We start from the raw sequence: 25,175 nt of genomic DNA, 5'->3' as shown, positions 1-25,175 counted from the left end.
TGAGGCATACCAACTATTTCTAGAGAAGTTGCATTCTGGACCAGTTGTAACAATCTTCAAGGACAACCATACATAGAGCACAGTGCAGTAGTCCACATGCAAGATGACTAAAGCATGGATATTTGTGACAGGTTATTTCCAGTATACCACAGGAAGAATTGGGTTATCAGATGAATCTGCATAAAGGATCATTAGTCAAAGTGCCAGAATTCCCAAGTTGAGTACCAGTTCTGTTTGGGGAAGTGAAACATCATTCAGAACTAAAAACGGAAATTCACGATACTGAAAGCCTTGACAGCCATTTTGCTTTGTCAGGTTTAATGAGGTTCTACAATGAACTGGCCATGGAGAAAGGAGGAGAACCACTGCAACAGTATGCCTCCCACTCCTAAGCAGCATAGCCAATCCAAAATAAAATCATGATCAATGATGTTGAAGGTTGCTGAGTGATGAAGGGCAACTAACACAGCTATACAGTCTCCATTCTGGCTCCTCTAGTAGTCATCTTCAATCCTGTTCAGGGACAACTCTGGATTATGTTCTTGGTTGAAACTCAGCTGGAAATGGTGCAGATGATCCACTTCATTCTGGATACTCTAAAGTTGAAATCTGACCAGTTTCTCAAATAGCTTTCCTAAAATGGAAATGTTGGCAATTGATCCAAAACAGTTGGGGTCCAGCAATGACTTTTTGGAAAGGAGTGCATCAAGTCCTATTTCAAGGCATATGGAACTATTCCTTCATTCAAGGATGCATTAATGATTACATGGACCCAACTACATACACTTTTCCGGGAAGACACAATTAAATTAGGAAAGGCCTGGATCTAAGGTACAAGTGGCAGTGTTATCAGTTCCAAAGATCCTGTCAACTTTCGTTTGTTACAGGGTCAAACACCTTCCATAGAACAGGAAAAGAATGGTTCTTCAGCAGTTTTCATGGACTTGTTCAGTCTGAGCAGCTTATTCCAGACAGTAAAATATTCCACACAATAGCCCTGAGGTCATTTCTGTAACCAACAAAGAGTGGGTCATCATGAATGAGGGCAGTGTCAACTATCTATGGATATAATACAAATGGAAAAAATATGCATATTTTGTCACTCTTTGACCACATTATAATTCTTAAATGCAGGTTCTTAAATAAAAGATTTGGTCAGATTCAATCGGTCTTTCTCCAATGAGGCATTGTAGTCAAATCTTCTGTCATTTAAGAATTCCTGTGGGAAAGACAGATGAGCCATCTGATACAACACCCATCCAATAAAGACAGTGATTGGTTTAACTGTACACCAGATCCCTGGTGGGGGGGGTGGATAACAAAACAAGAACCCTTTGAAATCCATCAGTGTCCATTAGTATTTGGGCGCACTAATTTAATAGGCCCCGGCTGCCTGATGGAAGACAGTATCAGCAAGGGGTACAACAAAAGGCTGATGGTAATGCTCTCCTCCTTTAGGTTACATTACAATCACCCTGAAATAAACATAAAATATAATATATGTCCAGCAGGGGAAAAACTTAATCATCAAGGTTATCACTGATAGCCATGAAATCTTGCTCCAGAGTCAAGATTAAAATAAAACCTACAAGAACTGTCTTGGAGATTCTACCATCCAAATAGTACAAACTCCAGCATCTCCAGCAAGGATGTTATATACACTTTTTGGACACTAGCAAGTTCAGTATTGTAGCAGCTAATTCCTAGAGTCCAAACATCAATAGAGTCTGAAATTCATTTATCTACAATACAGTGCTTCTGGAAGCTGGTAGGACCTCCCAGATTACAGCTACACTTCCTAGAACCTGGTTTATAGCTACTGTCTCGCTCAATAGCATTTTTCCAAGAAAACAGAAAACCCTCTGGATAGCTCCAGATCTTAATTATGCTGCCAGATATTGAATAGTTATGTCTTATCCCAAATAAGTTCACAGATGACAGCAGTTTCATTGTAGATCCACCTGGCATTCATCATCACCAGTTGGAAACCAGGCTTGCCATGTATCCATAAAATTGGTACCAGAGTTGAGCACAAGGGACTGGAAGGTAGAATAAATTTCTGCTTCTGTTCTTGTTCAATCATTTTTATGGTTTGTTTATTATGTTCCATGACATTCTGAGCAGAACAGATCATTTGGTTCACTAAGGAGCAACTTCTTATTCCTATGAACAGCAAGTTCTCTTCATGGTCTAATTTCAGTAGTTCATCTTGAGAGATCTTGGGAAGATTCAGTAGTTCTCAAGACACCTTTTAATCACTAAGAGGAATCATTCATGCTATTTCTTCCTGGATCAAAGAAGGGAAGAACAAATACATCATCTGAAATCATAATCTGCTTGGTTTTTTCCCCTATTTTCTTAGAAAATTGTTGATTTGCCTTCCAGTAATTATTTCTTCTTTGTGTTGACAAGAAATGTAAACAATTAAAAATATCACAAAACCATCACTTTTTGGATGATTATTCCAATCCCCCTGACATCCCATGGAGATGTTTCTATTTTATGGAAGTGAACAGGTGTGAAATTTGTAATTCCTTCATCAAGCTAATATTTAAGTATCTTCGATGTGAAGGCAAAACCCATCCATGCTCTATAATCTAATCACCTCATTTTCAGTACTAAAAACATTAGATGCCACCTGCTAGCACCACACCTGGCAAACCTGCTTCTGAAAGTCACACAAATTGTGGAGTGTTATGCTTCATTATTGCAATGACACTGTAATAAAGTAGAGAAGATTTTAAAAATTGTTGTGACTAATAGGGCCCTGCTCGTGTATATTCTATTCTTTATTGCATCTCTTTAGTTTTCATTATAATTTCATTGTGAAATAAAATCTGATGAACAGTTATCTTATGGAATCAATGATGGGGAAAAAAGGTTCTCTGAATTACACCAATGTATAAAAAGTATAAAGGATTGTGAATTGACAGGATAAGTTTATCACATTAGACAAGCATAAGAGGAATGGCTATAAATGACATTCCTCTCCTCCACAAAATTATTTTTTCTTAAATCATGCCATGTAATTTGCAGAAAAGTAATAGTGTTTAATGTTCGAGCTACAATACAATACATATAGGTTAAAGTGGGATATTCCAGCTAAACTTGAACAGGAGTCCCTGTGGATTTTTATTCCGTTAGTCGTTGCCAACCATAGGGGACAGTATTTTCAAGACTCTGAATCAGCACTGTCCAAAGACATTTCCATGATCATGTGGCTACCATGACATCACAGAGTGCTGTTATTTTCCCACCAAAGTGGTACCTATTTATCTACTCACATTTGCATGCTTTCAAACTTCTAGGTTGGCAGGAGCTGGGTCAAAGATGCCAGCTCACCCCATTACATGGGGCTCAGGTCTGGAACCTGAGCTGCTGACCCTCCTGCCGACAAACCCAGAGATTTAACAAGCCCAGAGTCTGCAACCCTGAAACTGGAACAAGAATGTTCGCCAGGGATGTCCATTGTCACTTCAGCTTTTTATTCTGACATTAGAGTTGCTATTGGTGAAAATTAGAGCAAATCCAGAGATTATAGGAACTAAAATTAGAAAGGAAGAATATAAATTAAAGGCATTTGCAGATGATTTGGTATTCTTTTTGGAGGACCCAAGGGAGACAGGACCCATTTTAATACGAGAGATAGAAAAATATATGGGGAAGTAGCAGGTCTTAAAATTAATAAGGCAAAAACAAAAATGATAGTTAACAACATAGTATCACAACAGGAAAAGAATTAGATAAAGAACTGGGTCTGCAGAGTGTGAGAAAAGTTAAGTATGTAGGAATTTGGCTGACAGTGAGGTGTTCCTTAATTAAGGAAGACAATTATGTAAAATTAATGCAGCAAATAAAAGTAGATTTGGCAAGATGGGAGCCATTACATTTATCCTTATTAGGTCAAATTGCACCTATTAAAATGAACATTTTACCGAAGTTACTATATTTCTTTTCAAACAATACCCATAAAATTGGATAAGAAATTTTTTGTGGAGTTGAATAGAATAGAATAGAATAGAATAGAATAGAATAGAATAGAATAGAATTTTATTGGCCAAGTGTGATTGGACACCCAAGGAATTTGTCTTGGTGCATATGCTCTCAGTGTACAGAAAAGAAAAGAAAAGATACATTCATCAAGGTACAACATTTACAACACAATTGATGGTCAGTATATTAATATAAATCATAAGGATTGCCAGCAACAAAGTTACAATAAAATTTATATGGGCAGAGAGAAAAGCAAGAATAAAAATATCTGATCTTCAGGATAGTAGAAGCAGAGGTGGGCTTGGGCTCCCAGATTTGCAACTTTATTATAAAGCAGTTTGGGTGGACTAATTTGAGAAATAAAAGATTACTTGTATTGGAAGGTCATGATTTTAAAAAAGGATGGCATGGATTTTTATGGGACAGAGAGAACAAATCTCATTTATATTTTTTTTCAACATAAAGTACAAGAAGCCCTAATGCAAAAATGGCAAGAAATTAAGAAAAAACACTATATGAAAATTCCTAGCTGAGTCTCAACGATGGAAGCAATGATTTATATAAGCAAAATGGCCAAATACAATGAAATCTTAAACAATCAGGGGAATCTAAAAAGTAGGCAACAACTGGAAGAACAGGGAATAAATATAGACTGGTGGCCTTATTTGCAATTAAAATCATAATTTATAAAGGATAAATATGAATATGGAATTGAAATACGGCCAAAACAATTGGATAAAAAATTGATGGGACCGGATGAGAAATTAATTAAAATTTATAATTATTTACTAGAATTTGATAGAACGGAAGATGTAGTAAAGGGAGCTATGATAGCCTGGGCAAAAAATGTTGGGCATAATATTGAATTAGAGGATTGGGAAACAATTTAGAATAGAAATTATAAATTAACTAGATTGGCAAAATATAAAGAAAATTAATATAAAATGTTTTACCCTTGGTATTTGGCACCTTCTAGATTGGCAAAGATATATCCAAATGTTAATCCCAAATGTTGGAAATGTGGACGAAAGATAGGTACCTTCTTTCATATATGGTGGTTATGCTCTGAAACTAAAAAATATTGGATGAAGGTACATAGTTGGATACAGGAAGTAACAGGCTTCAAGACAGAATGTACACCAGAATTGTTTCTCCTAGGAATAATGGAAAGAAAATATGAAAAACAACAACATATATTATTCTGCATATGATAACTGCGGCAAGATTGGCTTTCGCTCAATGTTGGAGAAGCCAAAACATACACAGTGAAGATTTAATAATTATTTAAGAAAGTATTGGACTGCACTGAAATGGACAAAATGACTCTTGAAGGATTGATGGATTCGATTTTTACGTAATATGGGAGAAATGGTACAACTGGATTGAAAATAGAAGAAAAAAAGGGGGATAGAACTAAATAGAATGTAAAATTAGTATAAATGTATAGAACATAGGTGAATATTAATAGGAGGATATAAAAATAGTCACAGTCATGTGTAAGTGGAGAATAAGATTTGTTTAACTGTAAAAACTTAATAAAAAAATAAAATAAAATAAAGTGTGGAATTCTCACCAGTTTTTATCACAATGAAAATCACTATCTTTCCACATATATCTGTTAGCAGTTTTAGAAGAGATCTTTCGTTGAGGTTGTTTTGCTGCTCAGAGTTCCTGTTGTGCTGTGGGTAGCTGTATAAATCAAGTTGAATAAGTAAAGGTGCTTGTTTATCATGTAATGTAATCATAATCCAGTTTGTCCCTTTAATTCTGCTTCTTCCTGTCAATAGTGATTACTTAAGATTTGTATTTAATCACACCTCTTTAGGTTTATGTAACATAAAAGTCACTTCTGTCTATTTTCCCCTTGTTACACAACCTAATGAACTCAAGTCGACTTTTGTACTACAACATTAACTAATAATAATAATAAAATGCATTCTGAAAATTGCTATGTAATAAATAGAATGATGTGCATGTAATCAACATATTTTTGCTCCATCAAATCTAACACACATCCTTCTACAAATAATCAGATAACCAAATTAAAAAGTAATATGAGGTTTCATTTATATACAGTATAGCATTCTCTCTCTCTCACACACACACACACGCACACGCGCGCACACAAACACAGACATATGCAAGCCCATCTCAGTAGATACCTTTGCATTGTTTTTAAAATGTATATCTCTCAGATATCATTTGATGAATTCAATAATGCACCAACAAATCTCAGTGGAAAAAACTAATACGCAACCTTTTTATTATATTGTATTTTGCTTTTCTCATATACTTTTGGGAGTATGGAAATCTGCACTTCATAAATCTGTTCATATTTATGTCTAAATCTTTGCATATAAAAAAAAAGTTATACGAAGACTAAATTTGAACACGTTTGGTCTAGTCCTCTTAGAAAAGAAAAGCTGTTTTTGTTGCAGTTAAAGTTTCAGTAGCTCTGGGTTTAGGAATTTAAATTCCCAGTAAGACTAGTGCTCGATTTCTGTAACCATTATTTCTCCAGTTGCAATTACAGACATTGTTAAAAAAGGAAGGAATAAATCCTGCTTTAGTCAGGGAAGAACAGTCCTGCAAGCTTATGATAGGAAGGCCAAAATACAGTCCCCAAATCATATCCTTGGGCCTGCCAGCTATGGATTAATCCCAATGCTTTTGCCATTACCAAAACAAGAATATTCATAAAGATTTGACTTGGCTGCCTTACTTGGGTTACATTTGGCTCGAGGGACTTCTAGTCAAAGCCTGGAAAATAGGAAATGCAAGAACAGAATATACAGTTCCAGCTTTCAAAAGAAAAGACTGTTAGGCAATAAGAAAAGACTATTTACTGCCAGATATTCTTGGGAATATGTTCTGGTTGATATTTGTGCTGAAAAAATGTTTCTTATTATACATGTTTTATTGAGAAAAAAATGAAAAAATAGCAATTCTCAATGATGTTTCCCTGGACTTCGAACAAAGCTGAGCCTGGACATCTTTTAGTTTTAGCTCCATTTAGTAATTCCATTCCATTCCATTCCTATCCTATCCTATCCTATCCTATCCTATCCTATCCTATCCTATCCTATCCTATCCTATCCTATCCTATCCTATCCTATCCTATCCCATCCATCCATCCATCCATCCATCCATCCATCCATCTATCTATCTATCCCTAGCCTTTATTATTATTATTTTTATAAATACTCAAGGTGGTAAACATATCTAATACTCCTCCTCCCTCCTATTTTCCTTACAATAACCCTGTGAAGTGAATTGGGCTGAGAGAGAATAGCTGGGTCAAGCTGACTTTTATTGGTAAGGCAAAACTAGAACTCATGTTCTTCCAGTTTATAGGTTTATGCCTTAACCACCAGAGTAAGCTGGCTCTCTTTCTTAACCCTAAATACTCAGGGAAATATAAACTGTTCGATATCTGAGGCAAAAATCACATTGCTGCAACTTACACCATAAAAGAAGGAAGGCAGGCAGGCAGGCAGGCAGGCAGGCAGGCAGGCAGGCAGGCAGGCAGGCAGGAAGGAAGGAAGGAAGGAAGGAAGGAAGGAAGGAAGGAAGGAATACATATCAGGGGTGGAACTTTCACAACCGGTTCACAAATGTGAGTGCACGCCCCTCCTCCACAGATGTGCAGAGCCTTCTGCACATGTGCAGAGAGTCAAAAATGAAACGTGATGACGTCCTGGCGGTTGAAGTCCACAAGTCTTAAAGTTGACAAGGTTGGAGACCCCTGCTCTGGAGGAACCAGATACAGTAGCCTAACACTAGCCTATATGTTCCTTTGATGCCCTTATAACTTACATTACATCCCTATGCACCCATCAATAGAAGTCCATTTTATCCTGAGGACAGTCTCATTTATTATTTGCTGTCAGATCAGAATCCAACCCAAACAGCTGATCAATGGAGAGACAGCAATCTAATTATTAATAAGATGAAGACCAAAAAACCCCCAACCTTTTAAGATTCTTATTTAGATAGAGGATCTTTATTATGGCAACTGACCATATAGTTACCATACTGCCTCATACAGAAACTACTCTTAGTAATTTCTCTGATTTTATTAATTCATAGTTTCTTTAAATCTCTTTCATTGCCTCTAGTTTTACTAATCTTGCTATATTTACATTATTGCTGGCCAAAATACAATTTTATTTCTGTACATTCACATGCACATAAACTCATACAAATATACTGAACATTCACTTAATAGCTCAATATTTTGTAGGTCAGACTTTTACAGTTAAAGTGTTTTAATAATTATTTGTCACTATTTCTATTGGCTAGACTCTGTTCCTGTACCCACTGCATTGTAGAAATTGCACTCTTCCTAAATTTTAGAATCATTTGTGAATTTGGGTATTTTGCTGTTTTTGTCCAGATGATGCTCATATTTTCTCTTTTTATGCCATGGCTTCTTGTAATCTGTTCTTTTATTCTTTTTATGAGGGCAACTGTTTAATTTGCTGGTCAGTTGCCATAATAAAGATCCTCTATCTAAATAAGAATCTTAAAAGATTGGGGTTTTTTTTGTCTTCATCTTATTAATAATTAGATTGCTGTCTCTCCATTGATCAGGTCTCTTTCTGCTTCTCTGATCATACAAACAAACCTTTATTAAGAAAAGAAGCGGGACAAATTTGGGGCTTCTTTCCCCCCTGTTTATGCCAGATATTTAATGCAACACTTATTATGGCATTATCTTTCATAACTCGTTTGTTTCTTTTGTTGTAAGTTCAAATATATTTATAAAAGGTGCCTGGAATCCTGTTTCTTCTTTAGAATGTAACCAGCCTACAAGTACAATAGCATATAATCTACTGGGAAAAGAAAATTAAAGCTTGGTAAATTATTTATTTTGATGGCTGCAGTTCTTCCTAACCATCACAAGATTATTTTTTTATATCTGGAAATTTTTGTTTTTATAATTTTCTAGCTGTGTAATAATTATTTATAACTAAATCCTTATTATTTTTAGCCAAATAAATTCCTAAAATATATTAATCATATCTTGCAGAAGTATTGAATCCTGTTATTAGATGCAGGTATACTGCTTCTCTTTGTCTGCTAGTCAACATTTGAGGTATGGTTTTGATAGCATTCTTGACTCAAAATCTCTCAATTTATAAGCTCCACAGTTCCTGTGGTCTAATCATGAGGAGTAGCTGCCCAAAACCACATGGATTATTTCCATGATCTCTTCTTTCTCTGGAGACATTTCACTAATCCAGCATCATTCACTTTGTATATACAGTCTTTCTGCCAGCAGTTAGCCATGGTGCTTACTGGAAGTCACCCTGAAATTTAATTTTCTCGATGTATTTTTGGTTCCAATGATCCCAATGAGACTAAAAGTAAAGAGAGAGGAAGCGAACAGTACCCCAAGGCTCTGTCTTAGGCCTAGTATACTTCAGTATCTTCATCAATGACTTAGATGAGGGGATAGAAGGGGAACTCATCAAATTTGCAGATGACACCATGCCGGCAGGAATATATTCCAGAAGGCAAGCTCAAGATACAAAAGGATCTTGACAGACTTGAACACTGGGCCCTATCTAACAAAATGAAATCCAGTGTAAAGTAAAGTAAGGTTTTACATTTAGGCCTGAAAAACCAGTCAGACAGGTATAGAATAAGTGATACCTGGCTCAACAGTAGTAACTGCAAAAGGGATATTGGAGTCCTAATGAACAATCACTTAAATATGAGCCAGCAATGTGCTGCAGCTGCCAAAAAAGCCAATGCAATCCTAGGCGGCATTAATAGAGGGATAGAATCAAAATCATGTGAAGTGCTAATGCTACTTTATAATGCTTTGGTAAGACCACACATGGAATATTGCATCCAGTTTTCTTTGCCACAATATATAAAAAAGTGGTTGAGATTCTAGAGTGCAGAGAAGAGCAACAAAGATGATTAGGGAACTGGAAGATAAAACATATGGGGAATGGTTGCAGGATTTGGCTATGTCTAACTTAATACAAGAAAGACTTGGGTGATATGATAGCAGTGTTCTAATATCTAAGAGGCTGCCACAAAGAAGGGAGGGCCAACCTATTATCCCAAACACCTGAAGGCAGGACAAGAAGCAATGGATAGAAAGTAATCAAGGAGAGAACAACCTAGAACTAAGGAGAAATGTTCTGACAGAAGAATTAATCAGTGGAACAACTTGCCTGCAGAAGTTGTGGGTGCTCCAACATTGGAGTTTTTTAAGAAGAGATTGGGCAACCAATGAAATACTATAGGGCTTCCTTCTCGAGCAGGGCGGTTGGACTAGAAAACCTCCAAAGTCTTTTCCGACTTTGTTATTCTGTTAGAACTGTTTGCTATAATTTTGGCTTTCTGTTCTTTAAAAATGTGTTAATGTGGTAAAGAAATGAGCTTTTTCAAAACTGCAAGTATAGAGATCCATTTGAAAATCTCAAAGTCTTTTTCTGCACCAAGGAAGGTCAGCCACGTTATTGTTGTTTTGATATATCTTATTGATTATATTCACTTTGTGTCAAATGTTTTCTCTTATATCTCTTCTAAATGAATGCAGTTTGATCATAATATATCAGATATATTCAGATTAAAAAACAATTATTCCCCCTGCAAGTATTGCCATGAGGAACTGATCTATACTCAGTAAAGAAATGGAACTATATGACTCTAGGCAGGTTGAATATTTTCCCTCTTTATAGAGTAAATCAAATAGATAAAGGTTTCTTTCCATGACAAAGAGAATTCTTTGAATCTTGGAATCTCATTCAGTAGTCAAAATAAAAGTTTAAACAGATTATCTTGAAAAGTCTTATAGTGCATTGCAGAATTGCCATCTGATCCTGCAGCTATACTCAATTTTAGTTAGTTTTTTTTTTCAGTGCCTCTTTAGTATTGCCTTGAATCATAGGCTGATGTAATAATTCTTCTTGGTTGTCTGTAAATTTTGTAAATAATATATTATTCAGATATGCTTCAGACTTTTCTAAATCAAACGTCTGTTTATTATATAATAAACAAATTGCTCCATCATTTCATTGTTTGTAAAAAAACATGTTGGCTCCATCTCAAATAGAGTAGTGCTGTTGTCCTACTCCTTAATTAGTTGGTGAATCAACCATTTGTCTAACTTACTGCTCTTTTAAAAAGTATTTCTCTTTAATAAAAAAATGTTCTTGTAAATTTTAGATCCAATAAATCTAGTTGCTTCCTTGTTTCTTTAATAATATTTTGTTCTAAATACAAAATTTTATTAAATGTATTGAAACAAATTAACAGAGTTGGAAGGGACCTTCCAAGGTTATTTAGTCCAACCCCCTGCCCAAGCAGGAGACCCTACATCTGCCTCTACCTAGGACTGAACTCACAATGTCCTAATTTTGAGGCGAGAGCTCCACCTCTAGGCCACAGCAGCTGGTTTTGTTAGTATGTATTGTATGTATATGTATATGTGTATGTATGCCTTTAGTCTTAATGTTTTGGACCACTTAACTACTATTTCTCTGATTATCTCATTTAATAACTTGCCTGCAGAAGTTGTAAATGCTCCAACACTGGAAATTTTTAAGAAAATGTTGGATAGCCATTTGTCTGAAATGGTGTAGGGTTTCCTGCCTCGGCAGGGGGTTGGACTAGAAGACCTCCAAGGTCCCTTCCAACTCTGATATTATAATACAAAAGAACTGACCAGGTTTCACATATGTTAAAAATAGGAAAGATAAAGGAATGTCTGTGAATCTCATCCTTAGTATCTGCTTTCATACCTCTATAGCAGAGGTGAAATCCAGCAGGTTCTGGAGAACCGGTAGCAGAAACTTTGAGCAGTTTGGAGAACCGGTAGTGGAAATTTTGAGTAGTTCGGAGAACCAGCAAATACAATCTCTGGCTGGCTCCAGAGTGGGTAGGAAATGGAGATTTTGCAATATCCTTCCCGCAGGAGTGGGGAGGGAATGGGTATTTTGCAGTTTCCTTCCCCTGCCATGCCCACCAAGCCACGCCCACCAAGCCACACCATGTCTACCAAGCCATGCACACAGAAGTAAAAAAAATGTGGATTTCACCACTGCTCTAAAGATTTATCTAACATTTACAAAAGTTTATCTTCAAAGGTGAGACCCATTTTTGTATAGTGGTTCAGGCTTGAAACCAAGAGATGTGAGTTCCAGTCCTGTCTTAGGCACAAAACCAAGCAGAGATTTGTTCATGCAGTCACCAGGAATCAAAATTGATTTGAAGGCACTGCCCCCCCTTTCCCCCACCCCCCAAAAAATCCCTTCCACCACAAATAGATCTAGTCAGGATTCCTCATTGCGTGATAATATATTAGTGTACTCATTTGAAACAAACATTTTGCAACCTTTATCCTCAACACACAAAAATATACAGACAACCCCATTCCAGAAGTGGGTTTTAGCAGGTTCTGACCAGTTCTGGAGAACTGGTAGCAGAAATGTTGAGTAGTTCAGAGAACCGGTAGTAAAAATTCTGACTGGCCCCGCCCCCATCTATTCTCTGCCTCCTGAGTCCCAGCTGATTGGGAGGAAATGGGGATTTTTACAGTAACCTTCCCCTGCCTGCCCATCAAGCCACGCCCACCAAGCCATGCCATGTCATGCCCACCAAGCCATACTCACAGAACCGGTAGTGTTGAATCATCTGGTGGGCTTCTCATGAAGGCTGCTGATGAACGACAGACTCATGGACTTCTCGGAATGAGAGCTTAGAGAATGTCTGGGATGAAAAAAGCCCAGAGCAAATTCCAGAGCCCCCTTTTATTGTGTTTAGGTAAAAATGGGTGGTTACAAAAGGTAAGCAGGGGAGGTTACATATTAGCATATATTCAACATGTGAGCATGTGCTGCAAGCACATCCACAAGCCTATGATTTTGGGAGAAAGCTTGTGATTCTTGGGAGGAGTTTTGCCATGAGGTGGCTCTTTGTTCTCTGCCATGAGGTGGCTGCTCTTTGTTCTCTGCTTATTGCCCACGCACTCCCACACATGTCTAAGGCGTTCTACAGTTACACTATTCAAACTACAGACAGCACTATTCAAGCTAGCAAGACAGCATTACAGACAGCACTATTCAAGCTAGCAAACAGAAATACATCTTGTACATCCTGGCTCTGCATGTTAATAAATCTCATATAATTGTATGTATGAGAAACTTCTAAGAAGCTTTGTGAAAGGAACCTTATCAGAAAAGGAATGTCCTGTGGCTATCACAAAAGTGTTGATACATTTCACACCATCATACTGCAGCCTTGATGTGGCTGACATAAAACAAGTTTCTGCTTATTTCTTTTGTACATGATAAAATTAGCCAAAGTTACTTAAGCTGATCTTTGCACATAAGCAATCTCTCAAAGGTTACTTATGCTGATCTTTGCACATAAGCAATCTCTCAAAGGTTTCCATATGGCTAATATTGCAACACGGTAGTAAAAAAATTTGAAACCCACCACTGCCCCACTCACTTTCCCAGATTCACATAGATTGTGTGAATATGGCTTAAGAGAGATTTTTAGAAACAATTTATGGCATGTGTGACTATGATGCATGTGTGGGCTTACATACTCAAATATACCTCTGGATTCCGGCTAAATCAGTAATATCCAGGAAAAATGCTAAATCTGCAGTAATGGCAATAATATTTTGTTGTTGTTGTTGTTTTAGGCATGCCCTTATAAATTAAGTTATACTTTTCCTTTCAGCCTTGTACTTAAAATATATTGTTAATGTATCATTCTCTTCTGACAGCATGCTGGAAGTGATTGCAGAGCGAATTCAAGCCAAAATGGCATTACTAAAAAACCTAAGCATTTAGATGGCATTTGCCGAAACTTAAGGACTTGAAGAGCTACATAAGAAACATTTTCTTAATGGATCTCTGAAAAAGAAGGAAAGGGAAAACAGAGAAAGGAAAAAAAATATTATGTAACTTGTGACGGGTCATTAATAACTGGCTGGAGTCCTGAATGGTAACATATGTGCTACACTTTAGTGCACTTCGTTGTATGAAGTTTAACATTCAGTGCACTTTGATGCCTTGAGAGACAGTGTGGGGAGAAAACTAAAAATTACAATGGAATGGGGTTTTTTTTCCTTTTTGCTCTCTCTGTGTTTATTCATCAGTTATTCATGTACATTGTGTGTAATCAGCAAGAGGCTACAATAATAAGGCAGAAAAATGTCACTGGAGCATTCTAAGTGTTATCAGAACTGACAAATAAAGGCCATTTAACATGCTGCCTTGGCAGTCTTTAAAATGCTTATATATATATATTTATTTATTTGCTGGGGCAATGTAAAATATATTCTACAGAGAATGAATTTACTATCAATTGTTAAACACAAGACAACCTTTCCCATTTTACCTGTATTAAGTAAATTCTTCTAACTAGAAAATATCTACTTCCAATATTTCTAGTCCAAATGGGAATTATATTGCTTAAATTATGGTTTATGTCTGGTGCAGCTCAAGTCTCGCTACATTGTGTGCTTGAGTGATGGGCCAGTTTTTTGTTTTTGTTTTTCATTTTTAGTGGCATCTCGTTGAAATGATTGTTAACAATCGCTTCCTCCTGCTCACTGTTCTCAAAAAAATTCAGCACTGCACACAGTTTGCTCCCTAGAGTGACTCATTCTGCCATCTCTGCTGCATACAAACTTCTGCTGTTCAAATAATCTAAACACGGGTTTCTCTAAAGAGGATTGTAGACTTAAGAGTTCAGAAAGAAGCACGGAGCAAACATCTTGCAATGGCTCTGTTTGCGCATAACAAAAAACTCATGGTTTGTTAATGTGAGACTATATGCATTTCAAGCCACAATCACTTCTGCTTTACTTGTAGTGAGAGAAAGAGGATGTATAAAAGCTCCTGTTCCCAGTCTGTAAATAACTTCTACTTTATCTGTCAAAACCCAGATGAGTATTTATAACTATGGCACTTAATTGAAAAATTGGAAGCACTACTTCAAATTGTTCCTGTTACTTTTGAAACTGTTAGATGGATTCATTAAAAGGAGGAACTTCATGAAAACCTCTTTCATCCAAAGAAACATTTCCATTCCTGCTTTAATTGAAAAGTAAAAAACAACAACAACCCTCTTCCTCTTTTACTCAAAAGTTATAACATTATTCCAAGAATCTGTGTTAGAATACAGTAAATTTAACAGTCCTCGAATGCATATTGTATGGACCGACTACCACCCCCAATACTACTCACTTTTTCCTTAACTTATTTTATTTTATTTTATTTTATTTATTTATTTAGTTTGTCAAACACGTACGAGATAACAGGTATAAATATAAACATGGACATGAACACATGAAATGAGTACAAATAAATGGGGACAGTAGGACAGCGACGGTAGGCAAGCTGGCACCAGCGCTTATGCATGCCCCCTTACAGACCTCATAGGAATGGTGTGAGGTCCACAGTAGTCAGTTTAAGGTTAAAGCTATGGGGGTTTGACGAAGTAACAACGGAGTCAGGTAGAGCATTCCAGGCATTGACCACTCTATTGCTGAAGTCATATTTTCTGCAATCGAGTTTGGAGCGGTTTACCTTGAGTTTGTATCTATTGTTTGCCCGTGTATTATTGTAATTGAAGCTGAGGTAGTCATTGACAGGTAGGATGTTTTAGCAGACAATTTTGTGTACTATGCTTAGGTCTGACCAAAGGCGATGTAGTTCTAGGTTGTCCAAGCCCAAAATTTCAAGCCTGGTGGCATAAGGTATTCTATTGTGAGCAGAGAAGTGGAGTACTCTTCTCGTGAAATACCTCTGGACCCGCTTGATTGTATTAATGTCCGATATATAGTGTGGATTCTAGGCAGACAAACTGTATTCGAGGATTGGTCTGCTTTTTTAATTTTTTTTAAATTTTGATGCTGTGATGCATCAAAATTAGGGCTTGGCATTTTTTTACTCCAAAGAAAAACTTCCTGATTTTACTGCCTATGTATTACCAAATGTAAATATAAATGGGATTACAAATTTAATTAAAATAACTTGAGGGATTCTGGCAATAAGCTAATTTTCAGTATATCAGATGTGCAACAGTGAAAATTTGACTCTTGTACATCTGTTAGATTCATGCCACATTAAAACTTAATACAGACAAAATTAACAGTATTGTATTTCCTGATGCATCATCTGCCATCCGTGATAGTGAGAAATGAAAGGGATAAAAAATGTGCATAAATTGGAGTTGTTGTTGTTGTTTTAGCTGCGCAAATGATCTTGGAAGTGTAACTTTTTTAAAAAAAAATACTACATTTTGCCATTTTGCAGATGAATTCAAGTTCTTTATGAAAAGGCTGCCCATGAACTATTTCCTCAACACATCTGCCATTATGCACTTGTGGACAATGGATTCAAATTTCCAGCATCGATATGAGCAACTGGAATCTAGCATGAAACAACTATTCCTTAAGGCACAGAAAATTGTTCATAAGCTCTTTAGCCTCAGTAAGAGGTGTCATAAACAGCCACTCATCAGCTTGCCAAGACAAAGGTAAGAAAGCAAGCGGGCGGGGGAGGGAATACAAGCAATCTCTTTTACTGGGTTATATTGTGGAGTAAGTGTGCTTTGTGTGTGTATACACACACAACACACACACACACTAATAAAATAGGAATAAAACATGAATAAAAGACTAAAATGGATATTAAAGAGTAAAATGCATATGAATAAACAAGAGGTTTACATACGTCATAGAGGTTAAAATTTTCCAAGATATCATTAATTGATTGTGAATAACTGAATATATTATATGGTTTGAAAAGCATGGAAATTGCTATTAAGCTATAAACAAAGCATGAATAACTGTGGACAGCAGAGTAAGAATTTGCCACAGAATAAAATTATGAACTACAGTAAATTCTATCCATGTCCATAAGATATCTGATCTAATATAGAAATACTTTAAAATAAAAATGTAGATCTCATTCATAGAGAAATGAATTTAGGTGTGGTATTAAGTTATAGCCTAAAAATGGTTTCAAATTTGAATTAAATTTTATGTCAATAAAGCTATTTTGAATACCATGGTATAGTCCCCAACAAAATTATAGAGTGGACTAAAGATCTTTTCCAATAAACAGTATATGGTATCCCTACACCAGTTAATGTATACAAAGCTAATTTAGTGTGTTTTAGGGAATATATGATTTAGTAAATTTTAATAAAAATATTACAAGTTGAAATGTGAACTGAACTGTTAAGATTTGCTTTATTCTGGTACGAATCATTTCCGCAAACTGTTGAACTTTGCTACCTGCTCTTTACATTTCAGACAATTTTTAAAGAATGAGTTATATATTTTAGCAATCAGGCCTGGAATAACATTACTCCTACCACCACCACCCCTCGCAATGCATGTGTGTGTGTGTGTTTCTGCAACAATTTTGTTTCTGCAACTTTTAATTCTCTCCTTTTGATTTGAAGACACTGAAACAAGTCAGGTGAATTGAATCATTGTGAACTAAGAGTCTTAAAAGAAGTAGCTAGGTCATAAGGTAATCTATGCAGTCCATATTAAGCAGTTCGGCATAATAATAAAATCAAAAGTTTGGAGCTGCCAAATCTCTACACTCTTCCAAATCTGAATTTAATCCTTGGGGTTTTGTTGGATTATGTGTAGTGCATTACTTGTCTATGCCAGTCGCTTAACAATTTGTTTTGAATATGTATTGGAATCATTTGGAAAACAAAGTAAAGTCTTGGTAAAATATTCATTTTTACAGCTGCAATTCCTCCAACCCACAACAAATTTTAGAAATTTGTTTAATTTCTAAACAAATCATTATTTTTTGACAGGTGGATTTATAACCAGTTCACTTTTTTTTTTGTTCTTTTTGTTAAGCCCTGTTATCAGATTCGGTATTGCTTTGCTTTCTCTGTTAAATTCCATGTCAACATGTTTTATGTGAAGCAAACCTATATTGCTGTATATACAGTAGTCCATATATTCCATTGATACTACCCAGTTCTACTTGGGTAACTGAGTACAGGAACAGTATGCATTTTAAATTTGTAATTTTGATTTGCTAATTTAACCTGTGAGATATTATTTCCTTGACATGTTTTCAGCATGAATGGCTCTAATGCCAATAGAAATAAGAGGAGATGGGCCAACCCTCATATTTCCCCTTTCAGTATGATGCACTAGTGTTATAGAGATCCATTTACTATTTACTTGGCTTTTTGCTATTTATAAACACTCTGTATCCATGTGGGAAATAAATGGGTGACAACTCATATTTTTCAAAATTTCAGGAATAAATCCTGAAATCCATTTTCACTCTCGGAGGCTTTTTCTGCATCAAGAATGATCATAATCACTTTTTAAATTATTACTATATATCTTACTAGTGACATCCAGTATGATCCTCATATTGTCTCTCTTGTAACTCTTCTGAACAAATCACATCTGAGCAGGATGTATCATTAAAAAATCATTTATTCCCTTTGCGATTATTGCCATGAAAAGCACAATAATTACATTTGTGAAGACTGAATAAAAAAAAAAGCTGTATAATTTTTGATTGGCCTTCCTGGCTAAATTAATATGGGCCAGGCCAGGTCATGAGATGAAACATAGGACTATCTCCTACTCAGTTTTTCCCCAATAGATTTCATTCAGAAGGTTAAAGGTTCTGTTCCTGTCTCTTTTCTTTATCATGGAATTATTTCCAATCCATTTCCTGGCAGTCTCCATAGGACATGTCTGTATTTCTGTGTTTCTTTTGAGTAATGAAATAGCAAGATTGTGTGTCTGCGTGTTTCTACTATTCTCTAAGGTTGTGATTGTGCGTGTGTGTGTGTGTGAGAGAGAGAGAGAAACAGACAGACAGACAAAAGGACAAAATGGGACTACTCTATCCCAATTCTTAGGGGCAGGAGGCAGGGGCAATAGGTCTTCAGTAGTTTCCTAAATGACATAGCAATAGCACTTAGACTTATATACCACATCATCATGCTTTACAGCCCTCTCTAAGCGGTTTACAGAGTTAACATATTGGCCACAACAATCTGGCTCCTCATTTTACCAACCTTGGAAGGATGGAAGGCTGAGTCAACCTTGATCCAGTCAGGATCGAACTTCTGGCAGTCAGCAGAATTAGCCTCCACCACCAAAGCTCTAAACATAGCTATGTAAATTTCTGCCATTCTTAAAAAAGTTAACTACTATACTAACAGACCAATAGATAGATACATTGTTGAGTCCTTCTACATAATGCCCTTTCAATATTCTTTTTGATTGGAATTAATAAAGAAACCAGGAAGGGGACCATCATTCTCACACTGCTTTTCTGATTCCAAAGTACAAAAGCTCTTCAGGATTCCAGTTTGTCTCTTTCCATCTGCCAAATCCAAGGTAAGTGATTTGAGTGGGACAAATTATGATATATTTCACAGGCATTTCTAGGTTTTCCATATTTGTAACTGGATACACAATCAATCTAATGAAGACTGATAGCAACTACACACAAACTCCCACCAATTCCACTATGTTCTCCCACTTAATTACAATTCCTTCTTTAATCCCATGCTAGATCAAATCTAAAGTCAGTATGTGACTTTAAGAAGTCGCCAATCAGCTTAAAGAAGGGGGAAATGCAAATGTCCATTCAGCGTATGGTCAGTATATGCTTATAACTCTTAAGTTAAGGGAGAAGGGGGAGGAATCAGCACTGTTAGAAAAAGAGGAGGAAACTGCAGCACCAAGATCTCTTGAAATCAATGCCTGTCCTCCTCGACCTGCACAATCCAGTATGTGCAAATTGCACGAACCAATAATTGAACTAATTGCCATTATGGCTATGCTATATCCAAATTGAATTGCCCAAGAAGGGGAAAGCTTTCATTTCTCACTTATGAGTGGAAGGGAGATAATGCTATGATCTTAAAAGCAGAATTAAAACTTTTCAAAATGATTAAATGAATTCAAGTAGATGATAAATTAAGATGGCTACTTTTAAAGCAAAAAAAAGCATACTTTTATGGAAAGTTTACCTATTATTTCAACATTTGAAATTTAAGAGGAAGTTAAAAATTTAAGAAGACTCTTTAGTGTCTAATCAGAAAGAGCTCTGCTTTCATGAGATCAGACTATGACTGTCTGTCTGGATTCAAAATACAAGACAGCATTTGGGAACAAGGTGAAATACGCTTTAGATTCTCCTTCATGTAACTTCAGGATACAATATATCCCAGATGGATTTTTTAATGATGCTGGATTTCCAAAGAAAAGAACAATGATCGCTTTTAAGTTCTGGTGGGTGACTTTAAATATGTGTTATGATAAAGTGAAAGACCTATTTCAAAAGTATTTTATACTTGTTAGAAGTCCATAAATCATTGATGCTACATTTCTCTTAAATTATCCTTAGTGCTGATTTCTCAGATTCAGCTAGCCATTTTCCAAGAAAGAAGAAGAGTGAAAAGGAAAAGCAGTCAATACCCTAGATGGCTCTCTTTATAAACCCAATTCATTTATGATGATTCCATCCAGTGTCCACTGAACCTGTTCACAGTAATGGTAAAAAAAAAAATTCCTTGAAACTATGTCAAGCTAAAATATCATTCAGCTTAGCAGCAGTGATTTTGCTGAGGGACTGAAAGCTACATTATGGAAACCATACATTCAAATCTAAAGCACATTTTTTTTTCTTATACAAAATATATATCAAATGACTAATATAAATTTGAAACCATTGTATGAGAAGATGGCATTCCTAACTGATCCCTTTTGCCCTGATTTTAAAGTAATTATCAACCTGAAACTATCATAGAAATGAAATATCTATTTATGTCAAGCATGTTTGATTACATAGAACTAGTGTGCACATTTTAAACTACTTCTAGCAGTAACTTAAATCAGTTTTATATTAACTCAAACCAATTTCTGTACTCTCTGGCAATGATAATAGACAAGTATCTTCCCAAGTGTGTTACCAGAGATCGTGGAGATGCTGGATTAGCTTTGCTGAATGTGAACTATGTGCTTTAGACCAGGGGTGTCAAACTCACATTGATGGTGTTGTAATCATGAATTGACTAAAAGTAGGAAAATTATATGGAGATAAATGTGAAAGCAGTAATCATAAGCAATTCTACTTATTCAGAAAAGCATATTACATAAACTAAATGATTGTTTACATTTGGAGGTGATATTTTTTCCAGACATAATTCTTATCTTACAAAAATAAACTTGAACCTTTTCTATTTTAGCTCCTTAATGTGCCAGATATGGTAAAAACTCGGTGTAAACCACAATTATCTGAAATGGAAAGATTATTCCTTCTGCTCTGTCTTGTACCTATTGCTTTAAGTGTCATGTTTACTAAAAGTGATGGGAAAAACAACTGGAAATTGTTTCATACGGGGATTTCTTGCATGTTTTTGCAGGGACATGACAAATGTTGGCAAAACCATGCCTTCTTAGTTGTCCAACTAAATGTATTGGCCACATTATTAGTTTAAGTTTTAGCTTACACTACTTACCATATTTACATATACCAATGCTATGGATTGAATGCAAAGATCCTTGAGAAATAGCATACATGCCTCCCTGGTGTCACAGATGAGACCAGGAATTTAAGGACAACAGCATAGATCTTCATTATACATCTGCTTTCTTTGGATCTTACTGGATGGATAAAGACCTTCATTTCAGAGTTTCCAAATAAGTATAGCCTTATTTTATACCTATACTAGAAGTAGAAAGTCCATGTTCTGCGGCTACCATTTATTCCTCCAGAACCCTCTTCAATTGCTGTTTAAGAGCTGAAAATTATTTGAGGATATTAAAATATTTTTGAGGTGCGTTCTTGTTTTTCAGCTTTTTAGGGGTTGATATTTTGGTGGGACTAGGGTATCTGATGACTTTGCTTCTTGGTTCATTGCATACAATTTGCAAATGGTGGTGAAGGGAACAGGAAAAGAGAAAAATAGCATGTTCCTGTTTCTCTCAGGTATCCTTCTTCCTGTACTCCAGAATTTAACTTTCATTCTTACTGAAATTAGCTCAGCCTTCTCTAATCCGTTCTGTTCAAATGGATTAGATTTATGTTGTTCTAATTATACAGCTACATGCAGGATGGAGACAATGGATGCTCAAGTACAACATATTTGGTGGCAATAGTTTAATGAATGCAGGCTGGGCTGAAAGCAAAATCTTTTGGGGACTCAATGAAACCTTCAGCCAGAATGGGGACCTTTCTTTTATGAATCCAGAATTGTCCCTGAAACTCCAGTCTCAATATGTCATTCCAAAATTCATCCTAAAAATGGTGGTTGACCATCAGTTGTGCCAAAGGTGGAAAAAGAATGTAAACTTGTACAAAATATACTTGGGAAGAGATAGAGTGTCACTGTTCCACATCACTGTCCTTATATCATTTATCTTTGTGCTTAAATCATCATCTTCATTTAACAACCTCATAATCCCTTGTGTGGTGGAGTCTGAGCAACTGAATGGAGCTAGCTGAATGTTTTAATGGTAGGATGCCCTTCCTGTCACCAATGTGGAGTTTTGTTCAGCAGATATATTCTCAGTGTGCCCAGAGAGAGAAATATTTGCTTCTATCTAGGATAAAACTCACAGCCTCCTGATTGTGGGGCGAGATCTCCACCTCTAGTTCATTGCACCACTCTATTTATCTTTGGGCTTAAATAACAACTGGAAGATGATGCCAATTACAGGCTTTGCTAAAATCCACAAAGAGGTTGCAACCCAGCATAGAAGAATTTTTATTATTATTATTACAACAAAGAATTTCAGAAATAGCTTAAGGTGGTACCTAGGGAAAGGAATGTCATCAAAATAATAGAAAATATGTGTAGCTTGGGTTTTAGATTTTGGCAGTGGTTTGTTCTCCAAGTTTGTTTCAATTTAGTTTCTGAACGTTTCATTAACAGACTAACATCATCAGTAGGATTTTCTTGTCCTATTCCTCTTCAGCTTACATATGTCTTGTGTGCCAGTGTGGTCAGTTGGTTGTGTGATTGTTGTTTGCTTGGAGCTATATTTAAATTCTGAGTAGCTGAATGGTTCTTTTGTCATCCCTCAGATTTGATCCTCAAATTAGCCCTTTGGAAGGAAGATAAAGAAAGTTCAGAATTCTTCACAATTTCCTTCTAAAGCCACAATATCTAGACTGATATCATGTCCTACATTACAGAAAAGTATTTCCAGGGCTGTCAGGGAAAATGTTTCTATATGATGGTCTATATAAAATTCCATAAAAAGATGAGTGGATATTTAAAGCAATCCATTGACAATAGACACATTTCATAATTCACCCAGTGTCTGCATTATGGTAAAATATATTTTCTTTTAAATATTTTTTAAATAAATAATAATTTAGTTTAGATATGTGGATTTTCTTTTGTTTCTCAAATACTTGCTCCTCGCAACATTAATGTGAATTGCAATGTCAGAAGAAAGTTTTGTTGTTGTTGCTTTTGTTGTACAAAGTTTGGAGGAAGAACAACAACAGCAGCAAAAATACCCCAAATTTTATTTATTAAACCCCTTTTAAATCAGGAAGAATTGCTTAGAATTTAAGCAAGAAGCATTTTGGTTTATATTTCAGTTTCCTGTTTGTTTATCTAATTCAAGCTATACATTTACATATAAGAGTCTTAAAATGTGAACATCTCTTATCTTCATATAGATTTGGAATTGTTGTATATGTGTATATTTTAATAAGATGTACCCTAATTTTTTCCTAATTTTTGCATTTTCGTAAAAATTGCATACAAGGTAGGAAAAACCAAACCAAGTCAATACAAATTTCTGCTAAGATTTATAAAAAGTTGGCTGAAAGGTCAGCCTTACATTTTAAGAAGATGCCTACATTACCAAATGTAATGATTTCCAAAAATTGTATCCCAAATGATACAGCCTGTCTTAACTTGAGCAGCAAAAACTTCATTCTTGGATATTTAAAAAAAATATATATTATAGGATTTTCAACAAAGAAAAGCAATTATGCAAATGAATGGGCCCTTTAAACTTTATGATTCTTACTAGACTGTGAGAGTATTCCCCAGCTAATCTGCATAATACAAAATAGATTTGCAGTGTATTTCTGGAATATGCAACTGGTATATGGAAGTGCATGATTTTTTCTCCCAAAGGTTCATAAATTCAGCTACTTTTCCTCAGTAACACAGATTATTTCAAGTTTTACAGGTAGCCCTCATTTTATGACCACAATGGGAATCAGAATTTCTTTTCTTTTTTTAAGAGAAGGGTTGTTTAACATTTTATCAGTTTATCGCAGGGGTGTCAAACTGGTGGCCCGCATGCCAGATGCATCATATGCAGGCCACTCCCACCCCAGCTCCTCAAATGGGAAAAACATCGCGAAACATCGTATGACAGCAGCTTGAGGCTATAAGTTTGACACCCGTGGTTTATAGAATAAAATACAAAAGCAAATATTAGGACACAGAGGGGAGGGGAGGGGAAAAGAGAAGTGAGGAAGAGAGAGGGGAAAAAAAAAGGCAATGACTTCCAATTCCCTCTGTTGCAGTAGAATAAAGCATTAACATCAAACCTTGACTTTTTGCTTTTCCATAATAGCCATTTCTATAACGACAAATCAATCTAATCAGTAAAGCTCAAAATCGGTTTCATTTTTTCCACCTCAAGCACAAAGGCCAGAAGTGATCTCCAAGTAGAAACAAAAGTACACACACACACACACACACACACACACACACACACACACACACACACACATTCTTTGATCAAAACTATCAGATTAGCCATCTCTGCCAATTGGGATCAAAATTTCTCTTGCTAAACAAGATAGTTCTTAAGTGTGCCATGCTCAGTGTCACAACCTATTTTGCCACATTAAGCAAATTACTGCAATCATGAAGTGAATCATGCAGTTAAGCGAATCCAGGTTCCCTCATGACTTTTCCGGGGAGGCCGCAAATGGTGATGTCATGAGCCTGGGACACTGCAACCATCGTAAATACATCATGGTTGCCAAGGGCCTGAATTTTAATCATGTGATCATTGGGATGCTGCAACACTCATAAGTGCCAGAACTAGTCATAAGTTGCTTATTTCAATGCTGTTGTAACTCTGAATAGGTGCTAACATATGGTTGTAAGTTGAGGACTAGCGTTAATAGTTTCCTTTTGAGTTAGGC

The 25,175-nt window shown here is 35.9% G+C and overlaps 1 protein-coding gene across 2 annotated transcripts in view; it reads left to right on the top strand.

Moving 5' to 3' along the window:
* The window catches only part of BRINP3 (BMP/retinoic acid inducible neural specific 3), a 282,184-nt gene that overhangs the window by 219,824 nt on the left and 37,185 nt on the right, over positions 1–25,175 (top strand). For both annotated transcript variants that reach the window (XM_058178208.1, XM_058178210.1), the window contains one exon: positions 16,290–16,512. In XM_058178208.1, coding sequence (XP_058034191.1) covers positions 16,290–16,512 — 223 coding nt within the window. The remainder of the gene's footprint in view (positions 1–16,289; positions 16,513–25,175) is intronic.

Source organism: Ahaetulla prasina, chromosome 3 (assembly GCF_028640845.1).
Source record: "Ahaetulla prasina isolate Xishuangbanna chromosome 3, ASM2864084v1, whole genome shotgun sequence".
NCBI classification, from domain to species: Eukaryota; Metazoa; Chordata; class Lepidosauria; order Squamata; family Colubridae; genus Ahaetulla; species Ahaetulla prasina.
This window is presented reverse-complemented; position numbering and strand designations above follow the sequence as displayed.